The sequence below is a fragment of the Nesoenas mayeri genome (genome assembly GCF_963082525.1).
Source record: "Nesoenas mayeri genome assembly, chromosome: 4".
In the NCBI taxonomy this organism is placed as follows: Eukaryota; Metazoa; Chordata; class Aves; order Columbiformes; family Columbidae; genus Nesoenas; species Nesoenas mayeri.
This window is the reverse complement of record NC_137540.1, coordinates 11,141,760-11,164,922: the sequence shown is the minus strand read 5'-3', so window position 1 is coordinate 11,164,922 and position 23,163 is coordinate 11,141,760. Positions and strand designations below refer to the sequence as shown.

At 38.3% G+C, this 23,163-nt stretch overlaps 1 protein-coding gene across 1 annotated transcript in view; it reads right to left on the bottom strand.

Annotated features, from left to right (window-relative positions):
• SYNPO2 (synaptopodin 2) overlaps nucleotides 1-23,163 on the bottom strand; it is a gene marked incomplete at both ends in the record, with an annotated part of 87,877 nt that overhangs the window by 4,131 nt on the left and 60,583 nt on the right. Inside the window, 2 exons of the mRNA XM_080344070.1 lie at nucleotides 13,910-16,092; nucleotides 19,422-20,215. Coding sequence (XP_080200196.1) covers nucleotides 13,910-16,092; nucleotides 19,422-20,215 — 2,977 coding nt within the window. The remainder of the gene's footprint in view (nucleotides 1-13,909; nucleotides 16,093-19,421; nucleotides 20,216-23,163) is intronic.

The following is a 23,163-nucleotide window of genomic DNA, read 5'->3' as shown; positions in this document are numbered from 1 at the left end:
ATACTATTTGAATGCACTGGCTTTCAATTTGCCAGAGTAGCTTACACCTATGGTTTTTTTTATTGGCCTCCTGGATCGTGCATATTTCTAGACTTCATCTTAATAGGGTCATCTGAGAGACTTTGTTCTGATGGAAGAACAGACCAGGTTATCCAAAGAATTCTCCAGTGGACAACTTTGTTAGATGCCAAGTATCTCGTTTGGAGACTAGGTACATTGGGTACAGTGAACACATCAATAAGATCTGTATCACTGAAGAGAAGCAAGGACTGCTTCCTTCTGGATGGTTGTCATAACTATGCAGAAGAGGGATTGAAGACTCAGAAGATCCAAGAAGGTGACAAGATATTTGGCTAAAGTGAGCCTTAGTTATTTTGAATTACAGTCTTCTACAATAAACAGGAGTTGTCATCATCATCTACATTCCCATAAGCTCAGAGAGAATGAAACAAAATTTTATATTAATTTTCTTTTTAATAAACTTGGGAAAATTAAATACCAGCTTTGGCCTGAAGCAATTCTACTAATTTATATAAAGCGGTTACTTGAAGCAGTTATATCCCTTTGGATTTAGCAGAATATTTTTCTAATTTTCATGTCTGTTTCACAGAAAGTTATTGAATTTCTTTCATCACCCAAGAAGAAATATAGAAAATGCATCAGATTTGTGCAGTGTGCTGTAATACCTCAGTGCTGACCTTAAGGAGGAGGAATTTAGTCTCTGAGTCTACTGACTACTAAGGTTGTTATGGTAGTATCTGTTGTAATAAAAGTAATCCAACAGCACCCTACACAGCAGATTTTTGCACATTGCATAGTGACATAGTTTTGCAATAATTTATTGAGTTTAAAAGAATAATATTTCTGTCTATCCCAACTTCGTTCTGAAATTGAATAATCTTTGGCTTCAGAATATATAATATCATCACATTTTTTCACACTCTATGGTAGATAGGTTTTAGGCACTTGTAGAAAAGCATGATTTTGCTAAAATATAAGTGTATCTTAAATGCAGAAACTTAGAAATTATTAATATTGCTTTTTTTCATTGCAGTTAATTTTTATTATTGACAGTGGTGTTCCTAGATGGAGAGCCTAGGTCTGAACATTTCTAAATTTAAAGCGGATCTGTATTTTATATTGATAAATGGATTTCTGTCACCGCTTTGGTGTTCAGCCCCTCCAAACTAACACAAACTTTGGAATTAAGGCAATATTTATTCACTAGAATTCATTAATCATTTACTGGACAGCAGCAGCAAGACGTAGTCATACTTTCTGGTTTTTTGCCTTCATATTTAATACTTGGAGATACATCTTTCAACAAGCATGTATTCAAATGAATGCACAAGCCCCAGATCATAAGTGAGATGGTGGGCAATACAGAGTAAAATAGAAAATAACTATTCTACCCCTGTCTCCCTTAAACTAGAAGAAGATCATAAAAAGAGGGTAGAGATTTTCCATTCTTCTTCCCAGAAATGAAGGGAAAAGGGAAAGAAGAGTAATATGCTACCAGAATTATTACACTATTCCATGTTGTATTACTGTAATGTTGTTGTAAAAAAAGCATTACAATACTGTACCAGTACTCTAAATACTATTCTGCAAAACAAACCAGAACCCTATGCAGACATCAATTGTTTTTTGGGGTTTTTTTTGTTTCTATTGCCCTGTGGGAATATTTTCAGAAAGATCTTTTCTACAATAATGATATTGAAGGGTAAGTTATTCTTGGATGTCAAGAAGAGTAAAAGCAGTTCAGAGCTGTCCATTGCAATCACAGCATTTAACAGGTGCTGACTGCCCAGGTGTCAATGCAAACAGATTAAACTTTAGCTTTAGGTAACATTGATTTTTAAAATGAAAACTATTTTTAAACTGATCAATGAAGCAAACATTTATTGTACCACAAGCATCTTTGATATTTTTGTGTATTAACATAAACTAAAATGAACATAACATTATCTCCAAAAGAAACTATTTCAGTATATAAGCAAATGAATGTAAACACAGTACTTATAAAAGGTGTGTGTGCCTACAGATCTCTTTAATATAAGCAGAAGCGTGAATGAGTACTTTTGATTCAATAATATCTGAATCAATCGTCCAGAAAAATCAGTTATTTGGAACTTACTCTTGTTTCAAATTTCTTGATAATTCTGGAAAGCTGAGAGACAAGAAAAGCAATACTTTGTTTCATAAAATAGTGCAAACTTTAAAGGCAAGAGTCTGAAAGATATTGTTCGTCTTACAGACCAAAGGGGAATACAAAATACTACTTAGGGAAATTATTTCACAATAACTCTTTTCCTGTCTCAGCTAGCACATCTCCTTAACAAGTGAAAACTGTTGATATGTTTGCATGCTGAAACTGCCTTTTCAGCAGTTAAGGAAGCATATATTAAATTGTCAAGAAAACTCAAGACTTCTTTCACAAGTAGGTTGGACTCTTAATAGTCCATGTCTTAGTGAAACTCTCTGCAACATCGACTCCCACCTGATTCAGTCACTTGAAAAAAAAATTACCTAGGTGTCTAAGTCATTAAGACAGTTTTACTTTTATCTTTTCTTTTACTCCTTTTATCTTTTCTTTTACTCCTTTTATCTTTTCTTTTACTCCTTTTAATCCAGTCCTTAATCCTATATCAAAACATGTTCAACTGTGAGTTAACACTAATGCCTGGCTAATGTTTACATGAAAAAAGGAAGCAGATAAAACAGTTGTGCTATCTCAAAAAATGACCACCTTTGGACAACGCTCAGTCTGATGCATTTCTCGTTTTGCTTTCTATGGGCTTGTAATGGCTACTGCAGTTAGATACAGAACCACTGAGAAATAGCAAGACAAAATAACTAATGCTTGATTTTTATGCCTTTTTAATTATTCCCTTCTTTCTATTTTTTTTTTTTTTACACATAAACAAATACTTCAGATTTTTAAACTGAACTGCGTATAGAAGGGAGACATATTGCTAATCTTGTAGCTTTTCTAATCCCAAATCATTTACAATTTAAACTTCACATAATGAAAATTTCATTCCTCTCTGAAATGCTGCCAGCTCTGAAGTAAATGGTACAGCTACAGCTATTTTACAATATGAATATTAAAAAATGGAAATAAAATGGGAAAAACTTATTTATTTGAAACTCTGAAAATAATTTATAGCAGGCTAAAATTGAAATGCGGCGTTTTGGTGAATTGGGATATTAGTGGCTGGAGACGCAGAGAATCTTACCTTTCTAACAATTAAATTCTTGTCAGTGACTGTACTGAGACTAGCAATAGATGAGAATCCCATAGTTCAAGTCTGATCCTAACTTCCTCCAAGCTGCCTTGCCAGGGTTGGCTTTCAAAAATTGTTAGGGAATTTTAGAACTGGAACCTCATTTATTCTAAGTTTAGATTGTTTATAACTGTGGTATTACTGCAGGCGAGAATAGTCTTTTCATCATTAGTATACAAACTAATGAAACCATTATTGTCAACTATCTTACATAAGTTTTGTAACAAATTCTGCTTTTGACAAGAAAGTCATTTTAGTTGTCACGTAATGGTAGAGGAGAAAAGTAAGATATTATAATTAGGCCTTCACTAATGCAAAATGGAAAAGAAACATGAGAGTGCTGCTAAACTGTCATGAATTAGTTATTTAGTTAGCTCAGTTTGCATCTGTGTAAATGAAAGAAAGTGCTTTCCATTATCATTTATTCTTTATCCATATAATATTATCAAAGTACCATACAGGTGTGTCTATAAAAAGCAAACGGCTGCAACTTATTTGTCCATAGGCATCTTAGCTTTCCTTGCAATAGACAGTTTACTTCTTGTAAGGAAGAATATTTGCTGCCACCTTCTGGACTTTTGTATTACACAGTTTAGAGGAAGGTCTTAGAAGAAAAAGCCTTTTGAATAGACATTTGAAAAACAAGTGCGAAGCTGGTCCTAGTTTCTGACCTTTATATTTTGTCTGAACAAGAAAAGGGTTTTTAATTGATACTAAGTAAATGCTAATTATATTTTTTTCTAAAATCAAAGAAAATAAATATAAATTACATTGTAATACTTGAAGGTGGTAGCAGTATTGTTGCTGAACATATCCAAACTAAAAGATAAATTATCCAGTTCCTTATAATTTTCTTATCAAATATTTCAAACTGAAATTTTCAGTCTTGTCTTTTTCTTATTTACTTTATTCCAAATGATGCATTTCAACCAAATGAACCTATATAGTTCAGCCGTTTTGAAGAGTGAGAGCACGGAAAAAATACATGTCAATTAAAAAAATTCTAGCATCCTTTTCCTTGAAAAGTGGTACCACTACATGCTTTAGAACTGGTTTGATACTAATCTTTGTATCTGATGTGTCTCATATTTCCATGCAAACCTTCCTATGTGTATTCAAGTTGAGAAGCTTAGGTAGGTTCTTTAAGAACACCTTGCTTTTCAGAGCTAGCTCCTGAGAGCTCTATTAGCAGCATTAATATTCTGTTAGGCAGCAGGACTTTATTCATTATCACAGGTCTAAGCTGCTCTAGGCTGTGATATCTTTGGACACCACATAGGAGAACGAGAAGACTGTTCTTGTGCTTTCTCTGTCTGTCTAAACTGCAGGCTATGTGGAACCCCACAGGCTGGAGAAGTCACTGGGTGTTCCACAACTTCTGTGCTGGCTGCACACCTGGATTTTCACGCCAAACAATTCGTGCATGCAGCATATGGTGCATACCCACACTGCTGCCCACCGTCGGCTCTGGACCCGAGCCTGCACACTCACTGATGAGCCCTGAGATGGACTGCAGACCACAGCTGCCCCTTGACAGAGCCCACAACCTCCTGTCTGGGCCCAAGCAGCCTTGAAGGAGACAACATCTGATTTGAGTACGGGAGGGGGCAAGAAGCTGACTTTCAACAGGGTGGAAGAAACACACAAGGGAAGGACAGAGAATTCTGTGACTGGACAAAGCAAAACGAGGGGTTGGTAATACTTGATACAAAAAGAAAAACTGTTTTCAGTACTGGCTTGGAGAGTGTTGAGGCTAGAACCTGATGGCCAAGGTACCTGAGTTTGGATGAGAAGCCTAAGGAATGGAAAATTGACCTATGTAGCTTGCAATGAAGCTACTATAAGGAGACCAGGAAAAGAGAAAGACTAAGAAATGAAGCAAGGAAGGTATATTTGGAGAAAATAACCTGTACCCACTACTGTATACTGTTCTCCAGAGTTCCACAGAATTATTCCCCAGAGAAATTGAGTTAGTCCTTCCTCAATCTCTCTGCTGTCAGAAAAGACTGTGAAAGAAACCAGTCTCATCTTCCCAGTGCTGATTGACGGAGATGATGTCAGCATGTGTTTGCTGCCAGTCACTGTAGCAGCATGGTGGCAGTTGGCGATGGTAGTTCAAGCCATGCTGGAGGACCCTGTTGGTTACAGTATGCTTTATGATAGTATTCCAGAATTTGGTTTGTTGTTCTTAGAAAACCCTTGGGTCTGAAGTTGGAAGGTCAAGTATTCAAAAGCAATGAAATGCAAGGATCATTGCCCAGTACATATGCATTTTGGTTAAATTTCAGGACCTCTGCCCCATCCAGTGCTGTTTCAGGGCTTCATTTAGAAAATACTAAGATTCTATAGCAAAGGAGTATATTGTGCAAAAGGTGTTTTCATTGGTTGGATTTCACAGCTCGTCACTGAGGATTCCCTTTCTGGGCTTCCACTGGAGTCCTGTGATCTGTTAACCATCACAGACTTACGTTAAGGATCACATACTTTCATATGGTAACTAGTTCCCATGCTACCAGACTCTGAAAATACTAGGTGTCTTGTCATTTGTAAAATGTGGTGGTGTGAAAATGAACTATAGGTTCTGAATGACTTGGACACTAACAAAAAAACTATGAGGAAATAGTTCTGCCTGAAGAGCACACTTTGAAGAGTGTACATTAAGTCAAGAATGCTGCTAAGCACAGGATAATGTCAAAACAACACAGTGAAGGAGCTGTTTGTCAGATGACCAGTACCATTCTGTGCCCTGAATTGAGTCAGGAGTCCTACAGAACAAAATAGCACATGGTGACATGATCACAGGTGTTTTTATCACACACATGCACTAGAGAGTTGGATTAAGGTGATACAGACAACATTCATTCCAAGTGCCTCATTTTGCAATCTAAGCAGTAGTGTTTAATATTGTTTGGGTTTTTTTTTTCATAATTACATATACATAAGCTCAGGTGCTTACTTCAGTACTGTTCCTGTAGAAGTACCAAGTATGTCAAGTTTCTCTACCAAAACGCATGGCTGAAAGTAATCTTAGGATGAGAGAAGTTGTACACCTGAAATGCTCACAGCTGTGCAACAGAGTACAGAGCAGGTGCAGATTTACATCCCCATAAGAAGTTCTGTTGCTGCCTCTCATTTTATGAAATCTTTTTTTTTTTAATGGAACACCATCATCACCATTTTCTTTCTCATTTGTCACACCTCTGCACTTTCTGACATCAGCCAAACAAGCAGCAAGGTATCTGAAAAAATTTACAGCCCACTTCAGTACATAAAAGATATTCAAGTAGCATGGGTAGGACTAGCAGATATGTTTGTACATATCTAAAACTATATAATTAGCTGAAGAAAATTAAACTGCAAGCAGATTTTGAGGTTTTCTTCTCGCCCTATCTCTGACTGGTAAACTTATCAAGACTGTAGGAAGAAAATTAAGTGTACCCAGATGACCCTGCTTTGCTTTTGTTCACAGTAATAAAGTTGTGTACGAACAACAACCTGCACAACGAGACTGTACGAAGTAACATTCTCACAGATCAAAGAAAAAATCAGTAGCACCTATTGACACTTTTTGGAAAAAAAAATAAAGGTTTTTTTCCCCACAAAAAATTTCTTTAAAAACTGAAAATATTCATTCATAGACTATTACTGCATGAAGACTTTTGCTTCTGATATAGGTATACTGAATTCTTTCCAAGCAATTAAAGCTCATACTGAAATCAATGACTGTTATGCTCCATGTGACCCTTTGTAATCTAACATGCATATGGCGATTTGGATTTTATTTCTGTAATGTTCTTCCTTTCCTTCTGTTTGTTGCGCTTTTCTTAAACCAGTTAAAATCTATTATTTCAGATATAGATGGAAATGTCAAGAGAATTACTCTATCTGTTCAACAGTTGAGCCTTTACACGTATTTAGCAATGACTTGGTTACTTTCATAGCAGCTTATCCTTTGATTGCCTGGAGTTCTGAGGGGAACTCTCTGTTTTAACAACTCTGTCTCCAACCATACAAAACAATCAAGGTTCCTTGTCTGAAAACACTTAGTATTGTGATATCAATTACCCCACACAGGAAGCGTTCATCCAGAAAGTCAATCTGTAAGCATGGTTCAGTAAGGTATTTTTCTCATAGCTGTTTCCTCAGCCCAAGGGAATGTGCAGTTATTATAACATTCTAACACATTACTTTGTGCAGGTTTCATATGCACTGTAGTTAAAAACAGTTTGCCAAGACCAGTACAAACAAGAATAGATTTTTTTTCCTCTGAAAACTACAGAGGATAACAGGAGACTTGATTAGCATGCTATTTCAAGAAAAAGTCTTTTCCTGCCTTACTCAAGGAAGCAAATGTTAAAACCATAGAAATATCATCATATGGTTAGTCTTATCTTGTAGAGGAAGAGTTCAAGTCTGCTTCTGTAGAGATCCTTCCAACACAGAATTTCACTGAGCTTCAGGATTTTTCCTACTTTTTAAATCACCTGATAAAAAACCTAAAATGCTTCCTGTAGTGAACAACGGGCCTGAAAAGCACTTGCCAAACATAGCTCTCGAGTGGTTCCAACTCCTCCCTTGTGTAACCACGTACAGAGGTAATGTTTACTATAAAGTAAGAACAGTCGTTGTCGTGGGTACTATGAAGTTGTCATGGTGGCACCAAGTGTGCTATGAAATCATAAGGCTCACATATTTTCCCAAGAAATCTACCATCAGGAAGTAAATTCAGAACTTCTGAATCCATGGGTTTTTGAAGATCTTGACAAGTTTCTTCTTTGTGTGACATTTCTAATTCAAGCTGAGTAGACTGATTATAAAATAACATTGTGCCAAGCTGTGTAATTAAGGTTTGCACTTGCCATGCTGAACTGCCAAAGCGATCATTGGACTCCTGGATGTTTGACTTCGGGCAAAGAAAGTTGTATCATGGGTTTTTTTAAAAGGCAAGACTGGAAGAGTGGATCTTTTTAAAACCAATCATTTTTTATTCTTAAAGCTATGGAATCTGGAAAAGGATCCTGGAAAAAGAGAGGAGAAAGATTTTGCAAATCATTAGTTGTGAAAAGCGCTGTCCTTCCACTGGTATTTCCCTACCTCATCATGGAGAGGGGATTCCCCGCACAGATGCTGGAGCAGCAGAGCATGATGGTAAGCCTGGTCCTTTGTTGAGGTGTTGTCCAGGATACTTGATAAACAGTGCTCCTCCCAGATCACATCATCTGATACTGAGTTCCCTTTATAAATGCTTATCATCTTTTATCAGAGTTCACCTTAGCACTTTTGAAAACTCTCATGTATAGGAGCTATCTAGGATAATATGTTTGTATATCTGGTTTTTCTCAGAGCAATAGTCTATTGATACGGCCTGGGTTTTTTTAGAGCTCACTTTTTTCTTTTTGCTGGGTATTAGCATTTTGTTTCTTTCACAATATGTTTTTGCAAATAGTAGAGGAAAAAAAATCATACCCACTCCAAAAGTAATCTAGAACATTTCAACAAAAGTCTGGAAATAGTCAGCCATCTCTGTGCAGAATAATTAAATCCCTCTTGCCGATTGTTTTCTTTTCTTGTACTTCTGTATTTCATGATCGTCTGAGAGGTATTTTATCCTGTTGAGTCTGCTTTTCTTCTGGAGTTTTCTCCCCACTGCTTGGTTGCCTCTAATCCTAGTAGTATTTTCTTTCCAAATTGCTGTTCTGCCAATCAACACTAGTTTTCCTATCTGAACCACACACCAGCCCCTCACATCCTAATTTTTGGAACCTGCTAATACTTCTACCTTTTAGTATTTCTTTACTCAAAATACAAATTTATGAGAATTCTGAACATTCATTTTAGTGTGAATGATAACAGTACTCTGCCAACAAGAAAATCAACTCTTTGCTACATGGTTGCTGTGGTGACAGCAAAATAGCTCACTGCAGTTTTAGGGCTGATGTGTGTCTTGACTCTTGAATGTCTCATATAAAATAAAATTAAGCATACAAAATAAAATGAATGAAACAAAAATAGCTACATAAAATTAGGGTCAGTGCAAGAAGACTTCAGATCAAATTTATCTGAAACCTTTTGGTGGCTGATCTCAGAATGGCATTGTCTTGATCTCAAAGTGAATAGCCTGTGTCTAGGAGAGAAGGGGGCATTCCCTGCTGCAAGTCTGAATTAGAGTGTATTATAAAGTCCCATGGCATTGACCAGGTGCTTTTGGAAACAAGCAGCTTATTGTCACTGGATATTGTCCCATGTGTTAGGACAATGCAAAATTATTTCTTCCATAAGAGAGCAGAAAGAAAAAGAATAAGGCTTACTTGTAAGCGACAGTAACATATATTCTGTAAATGTTCCTGCAGAAAAAGAAACATTTAAATAATACCTTTCTGTTTGTTTCATAATATGTTATCTTTTGCTGAGCAGGAACATGGTAAGAATGGTTCCCTTAGAGAAGGTGGAAGAAGTTAAGCAGTTCTTTGTTTAGGAACTAAATTTTGTCTTTTATTTTCGCAACATAAATTCTAACTTTTTGTCTAAAAGCTACTCATCTCCAAAACAGAAGTTTTCACTTCAGGTTTTATAATAAGAGGTTTACAACTGAATCAGAAATTGAAAGTGTATAAACCCTTGATTGAGGTAGCCATTTCTGTGAAAGGGCTGTGTAGAATGTGAGATCCAAACTGGTGCAGTATAATACATCCGGTATGTGCTATAATTAAATGTGCTAAACAACACATATAAGACTTCAATTCCTCTTTTAATGTGAACATACTGGAAGCATTGTTATTATGGGTAGCCTAAAATCCACTGTTAAATATGCTTACATAGTGAATATAAGAATTGCATCTTGGTAGCCATGTCATGTCGTATTAAAATAATTCTAATAGCTCTTTCAGAAAACCATTTACAGAACCTCATTGCCATTTCAAAGTGAAATTTCAGATGGTACTCTCTACACAAACCATTCATTTGCTTGACATTGCAGCTATGTTTGACATCATCGTTAGCTTTTAATTCGGACCCATGACAATGAACAGATCAACTTTCCTCTAAATATCTGCTTCCCAAGAGATGACATCTTGGATAAAATCGTTAATTTAAGTAGGCTAGTCTTCTGAAATATTAATAAGAATTACAGACTTACCTGATTGGTAAAAAGAGTCTTGAAGCCAAGTTGGATCCAAGCACTATGCATGTAGAATGATGTACGTGTAAGACAATGAATTCAGAGTTGGGCTTTGAATGGGATTTTCAAAGGATCTTAACTGAGTTAACAGCACTGGTGTCACAGGGGCTTTTAACTCTTATTGATGCTTTAAAAAATCCTTCTGTCATTGCTATAGGCCACGTGACATACTTGCATTTGAACAACAGCAAAAAATCCAAATGTGATCAAAATCCAAATTTTCAGCATAGATGCACTTCCTTTTCTTTTGGACAAAGTAAAGAGAAGGTAGGCTAATAGCTATATTTTATAATGCTATCACAGAAGCTGACTTTTCGCTTTTTGCTGTAAACATACATATGATTTAGTTGACTTCCTAAGTGAACTTCTGGGTTGTACTGAAAATGAAAGAAATAGCAAAATTATTTTAAAGATGATAAGTATGCATTTCTGTCTTTAGGTGAATTTAGTTCTAGAAAGATGGCTGAGAAAACTGAAATAATTCCGTTTCAGTCCACAGCTCTCCTCTATCGCCTATTAACTTGACTTTTCTCTTTCTAGTGACCTGATTTCCTCTGGGTGAGAATATAATCCAGTTTTACCTCATGTTTCCTCTGCTGATAATTAGAATAATAACACTTATTGTTTCTTACTTGGAAAGTGGTATGCCATGTAGGCGTACATATGCTGGAAGTTAGATTTCAGTAACCCCCATGTTTCACACAGGATACTCAGTAGCTGGTGACCAATTCCAAAGTTACTGCCCTAAGCCTGAGATGAACTGGTGGCCATGCTGTGTAAGCTGCTGGGTTGTGTTAGTAGCCACGTGCATCAACATCAACACTTGTGGGAGAAGTACAAAACTGCTAAAAATCTCCTAATTAAGGAAATATTCTTGGCGTGGTAGGGTGAACAAGTACAGAAATGTGATTATAATTGGCAGATGTATTTTACAGGAGGAGGCTGTTAAGTAAAAGGCTGATTGGATTGCTATGTGTCTCCCTAGCAGCAGTACCCTTATCTTTGGTAGGGTATGTTTATTCCAAGTAGATACTAGTATCTTAGACTTCTAAAATAGTGTATGTAACTTCAGATAAAACTTTTACTAGAGGAGAAGGAAGAAAAAGAAAGGAAAGAAGGAAAGGAAAGGAAAGGAAAGGAAAGGAAAGGAAAGGAAAGGAAAGGAAAGGAAAGGAAAGGAAAGGAAAGGAAAGGAAAGGAAAGGAAAGGAAAGGAAAGGAAAGGAAAGGAAAGGAAAGGAAAGGAAAGGAAAGGAAAGGAAAGGAAAGGAAAGGAAAGGAAAGGAAAGAAAAAGGGGGAAGGGAAGAGCAGAGGAGGGGAGGGGAGGAGGAGATTTCATATTAACAGCTTGCATAGAAAGCAGATTTCCCCAAAAATGTACTGTCAGTCTGTATAGGTAAGTGAAACAAAGATACAGCAACCAAACTAAAGGAAAAGAAAAACCAAACAGGCAGAGAGAAAAGGGACAAGTTTAATGGTAGAAGAAAAATACAGATATTGACAGTGGAAAACAGATAGAAGGGAGATCTCCAAAGGATTAGAATATTGCTACTTTCTGTTTCCAGACAAATGCAGTATAATTCTTTGTTGAGTTTTTCAAACTATTTTCTTCAAAATTTCCCATCATTCTCCTGAATTTTAAGAGGGAGAGGGATCACTTGGTCATTTTTTTCTAATGCAATCAGTATCCCAATCCAAAGTTAAAAGGGAGAGTAGGATTTTGGTGATCCAAAATTCAGAGTGATTTTTATTAGCTTGATTAGACTTTGATTCCAGTCTGTTTTCTGCATGTGCAGCTAAATCTTCTCAAATTTGACTGCAGTTTGAGTTACCATCAGGAGACCAAACTAAGGAGATTTTGTTCTTTCTGGGGAATGGTGTCTTCATCACAATATATAGTTCTACTGAAAGACCCTATGATACAAAAAATCCATAATCTGGTCTGTGTCTAGCTGGATAGTAGTTTAAACAAATACATCAACAGATTCTGCCACCACAGAGTGATGCTTTAATCTTTAGTTTCGTGCTTGGGATGGATTTTTATACGCTTAGTTGTGTGAAACAACACCTTGCTTCAAACCTAGCACCACTGATGCTAACAGGACTGCTCACTGAAAAACATGCTGACTATTCTAATATAGCTCCTTGATTTCAGCAAGCCTCTGTATTCACTGCAATATTATACAGTAGGTTTCAAGACCACAGACCCTTAAGAATTTTATACAGTAGCAGTATTTCAATCCTTAGTCCTCAATATGACAAGTAAAAGGTGAAAGTATAAGACCAGAGTAAAAAGATTTAAAGTGGGAAGAAGCATTGTAAGGCCCCAAGTGAAAGTTATAAAATGTATACAAGAGACCAATAGAAAGGCATGGTCATATTTATGATTTACTGTTAAGTGCTAATTCTGGCACATACTACTCTGGTTTCAAGAATCAGTGCTCTTGAATATATATATCACTCCGTTCCCAATCACTGTGCTTTCACAAGAAACTATTGCATTACATTGCAGCTGTAAAATGCAGCACACCTCTCTGACTGTTCAATAATTTTGATTTACTGGCTTCTATCTCACTTGGTGGAGTCAAGGCAAACTTTGGCTAAATGTATGTCTGCACTTGTGATGTCAAATTTCCCCAAAATGGGAAATCTTTAACAATTTTTCCAGCTGTGTTTCCATCTCTTTTAAGTTAGTTTTCAGAATACTCCAGCATCCCTTATAGCACATTCTCTGTGAAATCACAGAGGCAATTCAATATTTTGGATCACAGCTGATCCACATAGCTTACAAACTAAGCCCCTGGCTGATCAATCAGATTCCAGTGGAAGGACCTTTGAGCCAGGACAGATTCTGACTGAATTCAGTGACGTTCTGTGCAGGCCAAAGGTCTATCCAGTTGTATTCTGCTAGTGATCGGTCAGAGTCTAATACTATATCTATTTTATGCTATGTTAGTAATACATATCACTATTAATATCATTTAATAAGGCACTTCTTAAAAAAAAAAAAAAAGTCCTCAAATCCTCAAATCCCTACATCATTAGAACATAGTTGGGGAGGGGGGCAGAAAAAAAGATCTTCTCTAACAGTTGGACATACCAGGAATATTGCTTACTGTAGTTTCTATTATAGTAGTCCTGAAGCAAAAACCTAGTGTCCTGCTTACTTAATACAATGGTATCTATTCATTTCAGGATGTTATGTGTATAAATCATCTGATAATATGCATAAATGTGCTAAAATTTGTCTCTATTTTTATTCCTTAGAAAAGTTCAAGTATTTTGGACCCAGATTTCAGGTGATATATCTGACGTTATTAAGCTAAGGAATACTGTTGGCACTGTTTCTGCGCCAGGTTACCACTGCAAACAATTGCTTGCAAGCAAAATGGACACTAAGTTTCAGCTATAAGGTTTACTCTTCAATAATTGATGGCTTCCACACCTGTGCAGTGACGCCAGCTTTCTTTGCTGAAAATTTTGGCCTTGGAGCAATAAACGAAGAGGATTTGGTGGTTTCTGGCTTAGAAAATGCAGAGTAACCTGTAGGTGAATAGGATTCATTTACAGGGGTAGAGGCATTTGACTGGAACGAAGGTTGTGAAGTGTAGGCTGGCACAGAGTACACAGAAGATGCCCGGGCGTTAGGAGGAGAGCCAGCACTAGGTGGTCTGAAAGGTAGAGCTTGCTTTGAAGTGGGTGACTTCAAGGTCTGCTTAATAGCTAGGCTTTCCTTAGGACTAGGAGGTTGAAAAGTGAATAAAGATGCATCAAGTTGATAGGGTTTATGTTTCATAATATCCAAAGCATTGAGACCTTTCTTGGGTTTTCTTTTTGTATTTTTGGTAGCAGCAGTGGACATAGAGGAAGGCTTGGTAGCAGCAGAAGGAAAAGATGGGCAGTGGATGGGATTATAGGCAACAGGTGGGGGTGCTCGGACATTAGATGAATATTTCCAAGAAGCTGGTAATGATGGAGTTGGAGATGAGGCTCGTGCCATGTTTGCCTGCACAGTCTCTGAATCTACCACATATTTCTCCATTCGAGAGTGCCTTCTGGCAAATAACTGCGCTCCTTTTCCACGCATCTCTGGTGGCATCTCAAAGGTTGACTTTGTTCCTCCGGCACTTGGTGTGACTGGTGTCTTGGGTGTATTGTTTGGACTTGCTAGGCTTGCTTGAGGCCCTTTGAAAGGACCAGCTAGGTTAAGAGTACTTGGGGGATGGACAGGAGAATGAGGATACTGTGGAGATTTGAGTGGTGCAGGATATGCTGCCTGAGGTGAGGCTGGTGCTGGGAAGGAAGGAGCCTTATTAGAAGCCACAGCTGGAGGTGACCAAACTGGTGAAACTGGGGTACCAGCAGGAGGAGAGACCTTGAGTGAAGGCTTTGGAGCAACAGGTGGAGGGGCCTTTTGTTTAGATGCTTGAGTCTGCATGAAATTGCAAGCTTCTGCTCCCAAACTGAGGTAGTCTTCTTCAGGTCCTGACTCAAAACCAGCTCCAGTACCTTTTTTGCCCTCTGCATTGTGTACAAGGGACAACAGGGCAGGGTTAGGACTTACTTTGGGTGTTTCTTTGAAATTGAACATAGGTTTTGAAGTGCTTCTTCTCTTTGCCTCTTGCAGTATCCCAGTTCTTTTGGCTGGCACCGCAATCCTTTCATCTCTGGATGCTATGTGTTCTGTTGGCTCGGCAGGTGACCACACCGTTGGGGCATGTCTGCTAGCTACAGGAGCTGAAACAGGTCTGTAGAAAGCCTCAGGTGGTGGGCTAATAGAGCAGTAAGGAGGTGGTCCTGGTATATCCGAAAGAGGACTGGTGACATTTCTTGTGGGTGAAAATGGTGCAGCTGCTCTGTTTTGAACCCCAGAAGAGAAGGGCTTAGCTGTTTTATTCAAAGATGTTGCTTTTTGAGATTCAGAGGACTGAAAAGAGAGGTTTGTGTGTGGTGCTAAGCCAAAGCCATTTTGCTGCACAATTTTGCTATGATTCTGGCTCATGTCTGTGTAGCTTTTGCTCATGCAGGTCTGCTGTCTTGTCATTTCTTCTTCTTTTGTTTGATAGGCTGAAGAGCTTACTCTCTGGAAGTTCTCTGACATGGTGGCTTCCCTTTGTTCCTCTGTATGCATTGTGCGTGCCTTCAGCTCCTCTTGCTCAGCTGTAATCTGATCCATCCTCTGCCGTCTCCTAGCAAACATGAGGGCCCCTTTACCTGTGCTCTCTGGAAGCGTCTGCATCTCGTCTCCACTTTTTGTCTTCTTTTCAACCTCAAGTAGACCACTGTCCCAGTCAAACGTCAGAATCTTGCTGTCGTCAATGTCAGAGAAGAAATCTTCATCTATTTCTGACTCACTTGTTGCAAGCAAACTCACTTCAAAAGTGTTTTCTTTGTCACCCTCTTCACCTTCACCTTCACCTTCTTCACCCTCGTCTTCGTCACGTTCTAACTCCCCGGTACCGTAGCTGACTAAAGTATATTTCCTTGCCCTTTGGCGACGCTTCTTGAACATCAACACCCCCTTGGAATTGGGATTGGGGGCTGCTGTCAGCAGCAATGCAATACTTTTACATTTAGATTTGGCTTCTTTGACCTGCTTCTCTGACAGACTCTCACTTCGCCGGAGCCCTGTGGAAATAATTGATGTGCACATTTAATTACGCGCAGCCCACAAAAATATAAGGAGACTAACAAGAAATACTGCATTTATCAATACTGAAATTTACCCAATATCTCCTTCCCCCATATTAAAACATTCATTTTCTTCTGCATGGAGGTATGATTATACCTAAGGTTTTCCCACACCATCAACTGTGTTGTAAATACCATACCCAGCATTCCATAGAGTCACACCTACAGAAGTTCAAAGGCTACATCACTTTCTTTAGAACTTTCTTAGTTCAATAGGAGAGTTATATGTGTCTTTATTTCTAGCTTTCAATTCTTATTCCCAAAAGTAATCTCGGCAGCAACAGGCAGATGATAATTGCTCATTTATTAAGTTTCTATGCCTGATATTTATGAAGTGTTTGACCACAGTTCCTAGGCTTAGAGCAGACATTCCCAGGCAGCCAGGCCCATGACTGCTTAACATCTGAGACCAAGTAAAACTGAGTGTATTCTGTCTAATGGTGGTAGCAGCTTCTGCCATTTATGTATTTACTTTACTCATATGCATTACAAAATATGTGTAGTTGATAAAACTGAGTGTGCTTCTGTGTATTAGCTATTAAAAAGCAAGTATACATCCACAAAAGCATACAGGGAAACTATTAGCATTAAGTATCAGCCCCTTGGAAGACATGGGAGCTTGGCCATGGTACTCAAGGAAAGCAGGTTTCAGTCTTTTAACAAGTGTCACTTGCCTGAAACGTAATCCAAAATTACGTAGGATAATACAGCTCCAGAATATTTACTTTGAAAGTGTGGCAAGAATGGATACACAATTAAGAACTGAATGGAGGAGGCTCAGCTAACTTCTCAAGAGTATTCACTAGCATATATCAATAATACATATTTCTTAAAGCATGAATTATTGGTTTTCATCAAGTCACATGGAGCAGGAATAGATGCAGCTGATAGATGCACTGTACATCTGCATGACTTCTCCCTTGTTATGTGACATGGAGCGTGTGCCTCATGGGGCAACGCAGGCCAGGTGCCATCCCTGTTTCTTTAGCTTCCTTATATTCTACCACTGCATCTCATGAATGAGGCCCTCAATAGTTTCTTCTTTCAAAAAATCTGGAATTTAAAGCTTTTTCTGCCAAAATTAATGCTCTCCTTCCACTTAATTTCAAAAGGAAAAAGTGTGCCTCTGATGTTTGAGAATAGAACAGTAAATTATTTAGTATCTTTTGCTAGCATAAATAAAGGGAACTCGTTAAAGAAAGCCATGTGGTGTGTTTTCTATTAATAATCCTTTTAGCCATTTCAGTAGATGGAGTCTGATACTTCTCCTGTTAAAGACAACTGGAGTTTTGCCATGATGCCAGATGACAGCATGACTGGACCAATGGTTCTCACAAGAACCTATAAAAGAGAAAGGAGCATGACACCCAAACCCACAATTTGTAATATTTTATTTTGAGAGGGCCAAATCACAAAATCCTTGGCCCAGTCCTTTGAAAATCCAAATGCTTACAGTAGTCACTGAAGACATTTTCCAAAAGTATGGGCTTTAGTACCGGAGTGCCTCTGCAAACAGAAATGATTGCCCTCCATGTCTAAGTGCTACACTTTCAAATGAACTACTTGCATCAGCAGTGAGTGATTTTCCTAAGAAAAGGATTCAGCAGGTACCCATACAGTTCTGTGGGAAGCAAAAATTGAAACTTTTTATTTTGCTAGCATATTTTTTCTTAATTCTTAATCAGTAGTTTCAAAAGATGGCAGAACAAATGCCACGTGCTCGGGTAAATAGAATCTGATTACTATTTACATAGAAAATTTCTGCTAAAGAGATCAAACACCTATAATAAATATTCTGCCCTAGTTTAGGCTTAAATGATGCATTATAATATTTAATTAAAAAAACCCAGGCATAGTATTTGCTGCACACAGGTTATTCTCTTATGCTTCCCAATTTTTTTTTCTCAAGTGTAGATAGGATTTTATTGTTATTATAGATTAATTCAGTGGTTCCCTAAGGATAACGATCGGCCACTATATTAGAAGGAATTGACATTGTCGAGATGTGAAAAAGACAGAACCTATGTCTTACTTGAGATAAGAGTTTATGATGTAATATATAGTTCATTCTTTATACTTTTGCCTTAATAGAAAGGCACTGCAAGTAATTCTCTAAGACAGGCACAGTCGCACAGTTGGTTCTGACTTCACAGCCAAAATGTAAAGCATGTGCACTTTTCTTTTATGCTTCATTTAATATGCCAAAAATATGTGGATTGCATACAGACACTTAGGCATAAGTAACTTCTTAATCCACTTGCCAATAAGATACAGATGGTTATCATGCTAAAAATATGCTTACAGAGGAATTAGCAGCGGGTTAGCGGACTAATTCCAACACTGCAAATGAAATAGCTTGTTGCCACAGTATATCACTGCACACATTCAAGCACCTTTGACATACTGCTACTAAATCCGCGGACAGGATTCTTAACATTGTTGGGGAAGAGCAAGCAACCAATAGAAAGGTCCCAAATAAATAAATGAATAGATAGATAAAGAAATAAATAAAGAGATGCATGGAATGTGTCTACACTCAGTAAATTAATGTTGAATCCAGTCGCAAGTTTACTTTCACATAAACTTCTTGGACACATTTTGAAGCTGACCTCTGGGTATGGGAGTCAGAAGAAATAGCATGTTCACTTTACAGTCTAGAGAAGACTGACAAAACTGAAAGGATCATGTAACACTTAAACACATGCTAGTGTCTGTCAAAATCACTTCTGCAGGCAACATCAAGTTTTTCTACTAGCCTTTTTTGTTATTAATTTTAAGAGCAGTGGCATGGCTTTGATTTTAGATGATGCAAATGGCAACACAAAGTTTTTGCTATAAAAGGAGAAATCTACAGGATTCACTTACACATGTGCAAGCAACATACTTTTTTTTGTTAATATTCTACAGATTGCCTCTGAATATACATTAGAAGACCAGCAGAACACATCTTTTGGGAGATGTACTTTTAGTTGGACAAAGTAATGGGTTAGTTTCAAAGTAGAGGTGTACTAAGCAGAGTTATTCGGCACAGTTAAGGCAGGGGTATACTCTTGGCTCATCACCAGGAGCATTTTATTACTCTGAAAAAAATATATAAAGCAAGAACAGAAACATTTTTTAAAAGAAAAAGAGAGAGGAGAAGTTGGAAAACTGCAAAAAAAAACCCTAAACATTTTTTTCTAATGCAGTCTAAATTCTGAAATTAATGTTTAAAGTTACAAACTATACCCTCAGACAGTGCAAATGATTAGATGGGTCATACTTACTTGCGTGCCTCGCCCTGTGCTTTAGAGGTCTGTGATCCCTTTCCAAGTGCTGGTTGTCTTCTCCCTGCTCTGTGCCTTCTGATGAGATTGCAAAGGAGAGAAGGGAAGGAGGTGCTTCGGACTGCCCTCCTTCCACTTGAGAATCAACACACCCCCTTTCAGCTACAGACCTGGCTGCTTCCTTCTCCCTGTCCAAACAGTCTAGGATCACCTCCACCCTGGGGAGAGATGGAACTGCACCTTGGATCCTCTTGACCTCTTTGCTACTGGAAAACTGGACTACTTTGCTTGACCACTGGATGTTGCCCTCTTTCACACCCAGGGGAATTGCCATTACAGGGCTAGTCCCATCTTGTTGTGCACTGGGTCCTCTTCCTTCAGGGCTGCATTTTTCTGCCCCCAAGAGAGTCACAGCAGGAGCACTGGTGCCCTTGTGCCTGTCATTTGAGAGGGACAACTGCAGCTCAACCATAGTGCTTGGCCTTTTTTCTTCTGTTTTCCCTCTGAAAGCAGCCTCATCTGTTACAAGCACTTTGGAGGTGCCTATCACTTTAGGAGTAATTCTGTGGCTTTGTGTGGTCTCTTGTTTAATTTCAGAAAAGTGTGTGTTGCTTTCTCCTTCTCCCTGCTGAGTCTCGCAGTATATCTCTGTGATGCATAGATCTCCATGGGGTATCTCCTTCGCTGTGTTATTTTGCAGTGTAGTGCTCTCCCTATAGTCCTCATTTTTCATGTTATCATGCTTTCCATTTTCTCTTTCAGCACTCAAGGTTTCATTTGTTCCACTGGAGGATCTGCACATACACAAACAAGTAATTCAAGAAATTAAGGTGCTGTAAGCACAGCAATGTAAGTACAGTTACTAAAACAATTTCTGTATAGTGTTTCCCCCCCTATATTAACTGTGGTACCTGCTAGCGGGTCCATTTAAGTAGAAGAATTTTCCCAGAATGTAGAGGTCTTAAATTAAAGCACCTTTGTGTCTTTCAAAATTCTTCAACTTAACAGTTGATGGAAATTACACTGTGATCCTACTACCATCCTTCTTCATTGTTGAATTATATCATTCCTAACATCAGCATGCTTTCACAGACACATTCATGTTACAGTATCTCCAGACAAATGCTACTGAGACTTCTGGGACAGCCTTCTTCATATTTCACATATGCATGAGAAAGTTAATTTTGCATGACACCAGAATAGTGGTTAATTTTTGCCTCTGTGGCTACTACTGCAGCTGTTTTAGGCACCATCCTCACGTACAGTTCCTGTCCCAAATAGTTTATTGTCTGAGGAACAGACAAGTACTGGGTGAGGATCAGAGGGAGGGGAATGCATACTTAAAATAACACATTCAGAAAATTCCTATGAGGTTCATTATTCTTATGGATCATGCAATAATTAGAAAATTATGGGCCAATTGCGGTGATCCAGTGAAAAAGGGCAGCAAATTCATGAAATATTTCCTAGTTATTGAAAAATATATGTTTCTAACTGGCAAAGGTTACTTTGGCTGCCTAAATGATATAACTCAGTATAGCTCCGTTTTTTAAACTATTCATTCTCCTGGCCCAGTTAGGCTGTTTTACTGGTGTTAGGACTCCTAGTGTAATCCAGCTGCTTCTTTCAGTATTCTGGGCCATACTGACTACTATTGATTCAAAAAGAAACCTTCTCTGTACATTAATAATGCAGCATGTTATTAAGGCTTTCCGTCGGCTAGAAGGAAGCAAAGCACTTTTTCAAGTGAAGGAAGTGGTGGTTACCCTCAGTAAAGTATTAATATCTAGTATTACAGAGATTTCTGAACTTAAAAATGAGTCCCAGGTATTCTGAAAGTTTGGATACCCTACAAAGAAAGGCTGGAAGAAGCAACAGAAGAAACAAATCTGTCTGAAGAAGCTTCAATATCACTTGATTTCTAACCATGTAGCATACTGTTTGTAGCAGTCTGGGCCTGCCTCAAATAGCACAAAATGTGTAACACCCATTAAACCACATATGGAACTACATAAAGGTCAGACAGATTTTAATTTAGGGAGCTCCTTGTGAGTGCTGCTGGATTCCATCATATTATGCTATTTGGATGATCAATTGTACTGCTCTTAAGTGCAGATAAATTACAGAAATCTGTAAACATTTCCTTGTAAGATATGAGACAGGAGGCTGGGCCAGTAAATGCTAGCCTTTATTGGTAGCTGAGTGATTGTGTGTATGTGTGAGAGAGAAAGATTTCCACCTTAAAAGGCCCTTGCTACTTATGGATGTGCTTCTACTCTATATAGACATAAGTGCGTATCCATGTGTCAAGAAGCAGAATACTGCATCTGATCTCTTTTCTGTAATTTAAGACTCTGTTTCGTCAAATTATTGGTTTTGTTTTAGGTCTTTCCAGCTCACTGCAGAAACGACACCCCTGGTGTGATTCCAGGAAGGAAGCAGAACTCATGGAGTCAGCATGGCAGGGTTTGTCTCAATCATGTTTTACTCCCTCCGTGGTGCATTTCATTCTGGTATGCACTGAGCACACTCCCTGCTTCCCCCTAGAAATTTTCTTTCTAAACTCAGTGGTAGCCCAAGAGCTGCTAACACTGATGTGAAAAGAACAAGCTAGTGTTCCTGTTTCTGTCCCCACGCTTGATGTTCCCCGGCTACATCTGTTCAGCATTTCTTGGGAAGGAGAGTGAGATGCTCCCTCACATGGCATCTGGAGAGTCCCTGCCCTGCAGTGTTATCTCTTTCCTCTGATCCTGGAAACTGAAGATTTTGTGGGCGCTGCGGGCCAGTCACTGACTGTGGTTTACACGGGATTGGAAAAACTTTTTGTAGACATTGAAGGCCAAATAGCATTTGTAAAACTACTTTAAAAGCCAAATTTTCCTCCCAGTGAGCTCAGTAACAGCAGAATTAGGCCAACGATGAATGCATCTTTCATGCAAATATTTCAGGAACAGTCAGAAGCATCTCAAGGAGAAATATTCTTCCCTGCCAGCAAAAGAGGCTTGGATGCAAAAATCACCATTGGAACACCACTTTGATTAGGCATTATTCTTTGATTATTTTCAGCATTTTTTTGAGATGGCTGCTAACAAATGGCTTCTCAGGAAAGGAAGGATTTGCCCCTCATTGTTCTCAGAGGATGCTAAAACACATCCTGAAAAATCCTGCTAGTCATAGTGCTAAGTGGACTAGTACCCACAAAGGAGGAGGCAGGGGAAGAGAAATGTTTCAGTTTATTTTCACCTACTCTGGAAGATATTGACAGTAGGGGCTGGGAGTTGGAGAAGGTGAGCTGATGAGGAGGAATTCAAAGATTCTCATAGTGAGTTCCTTTAGAAAATGTTAGTCGCTTTAAGAGCAGCCAACTGTTGAGCAACTGCAAGTTTTTTAAAATCCGTAACAGACACAGAGTTTTGTTCCATGAAACACTGAATTATGTCATCTAAGCACTCTGGTTTGGTTCTGATTTTCAGGATATGTATTGCTCTTCATCATACATGCAGACAGGGGCAATGGAGTGAATGAAAGATGTGCTGTCACTTTCAGCTAGAATGTAATGTGGCCGTTAGACCAACTGAAATATCAGTTATAGCACAGCAACAGACAGGACTCAAAGTGTATGGAGCTATTTCTATGACTGCAGACAGCCAGTCAGCCACAAATACAATTTTTACTAGTGCAGTTCTAGTAGTCATGTTATAAATTAAAAACATAAGAATGCAGATTTCACATGAGGAGCATT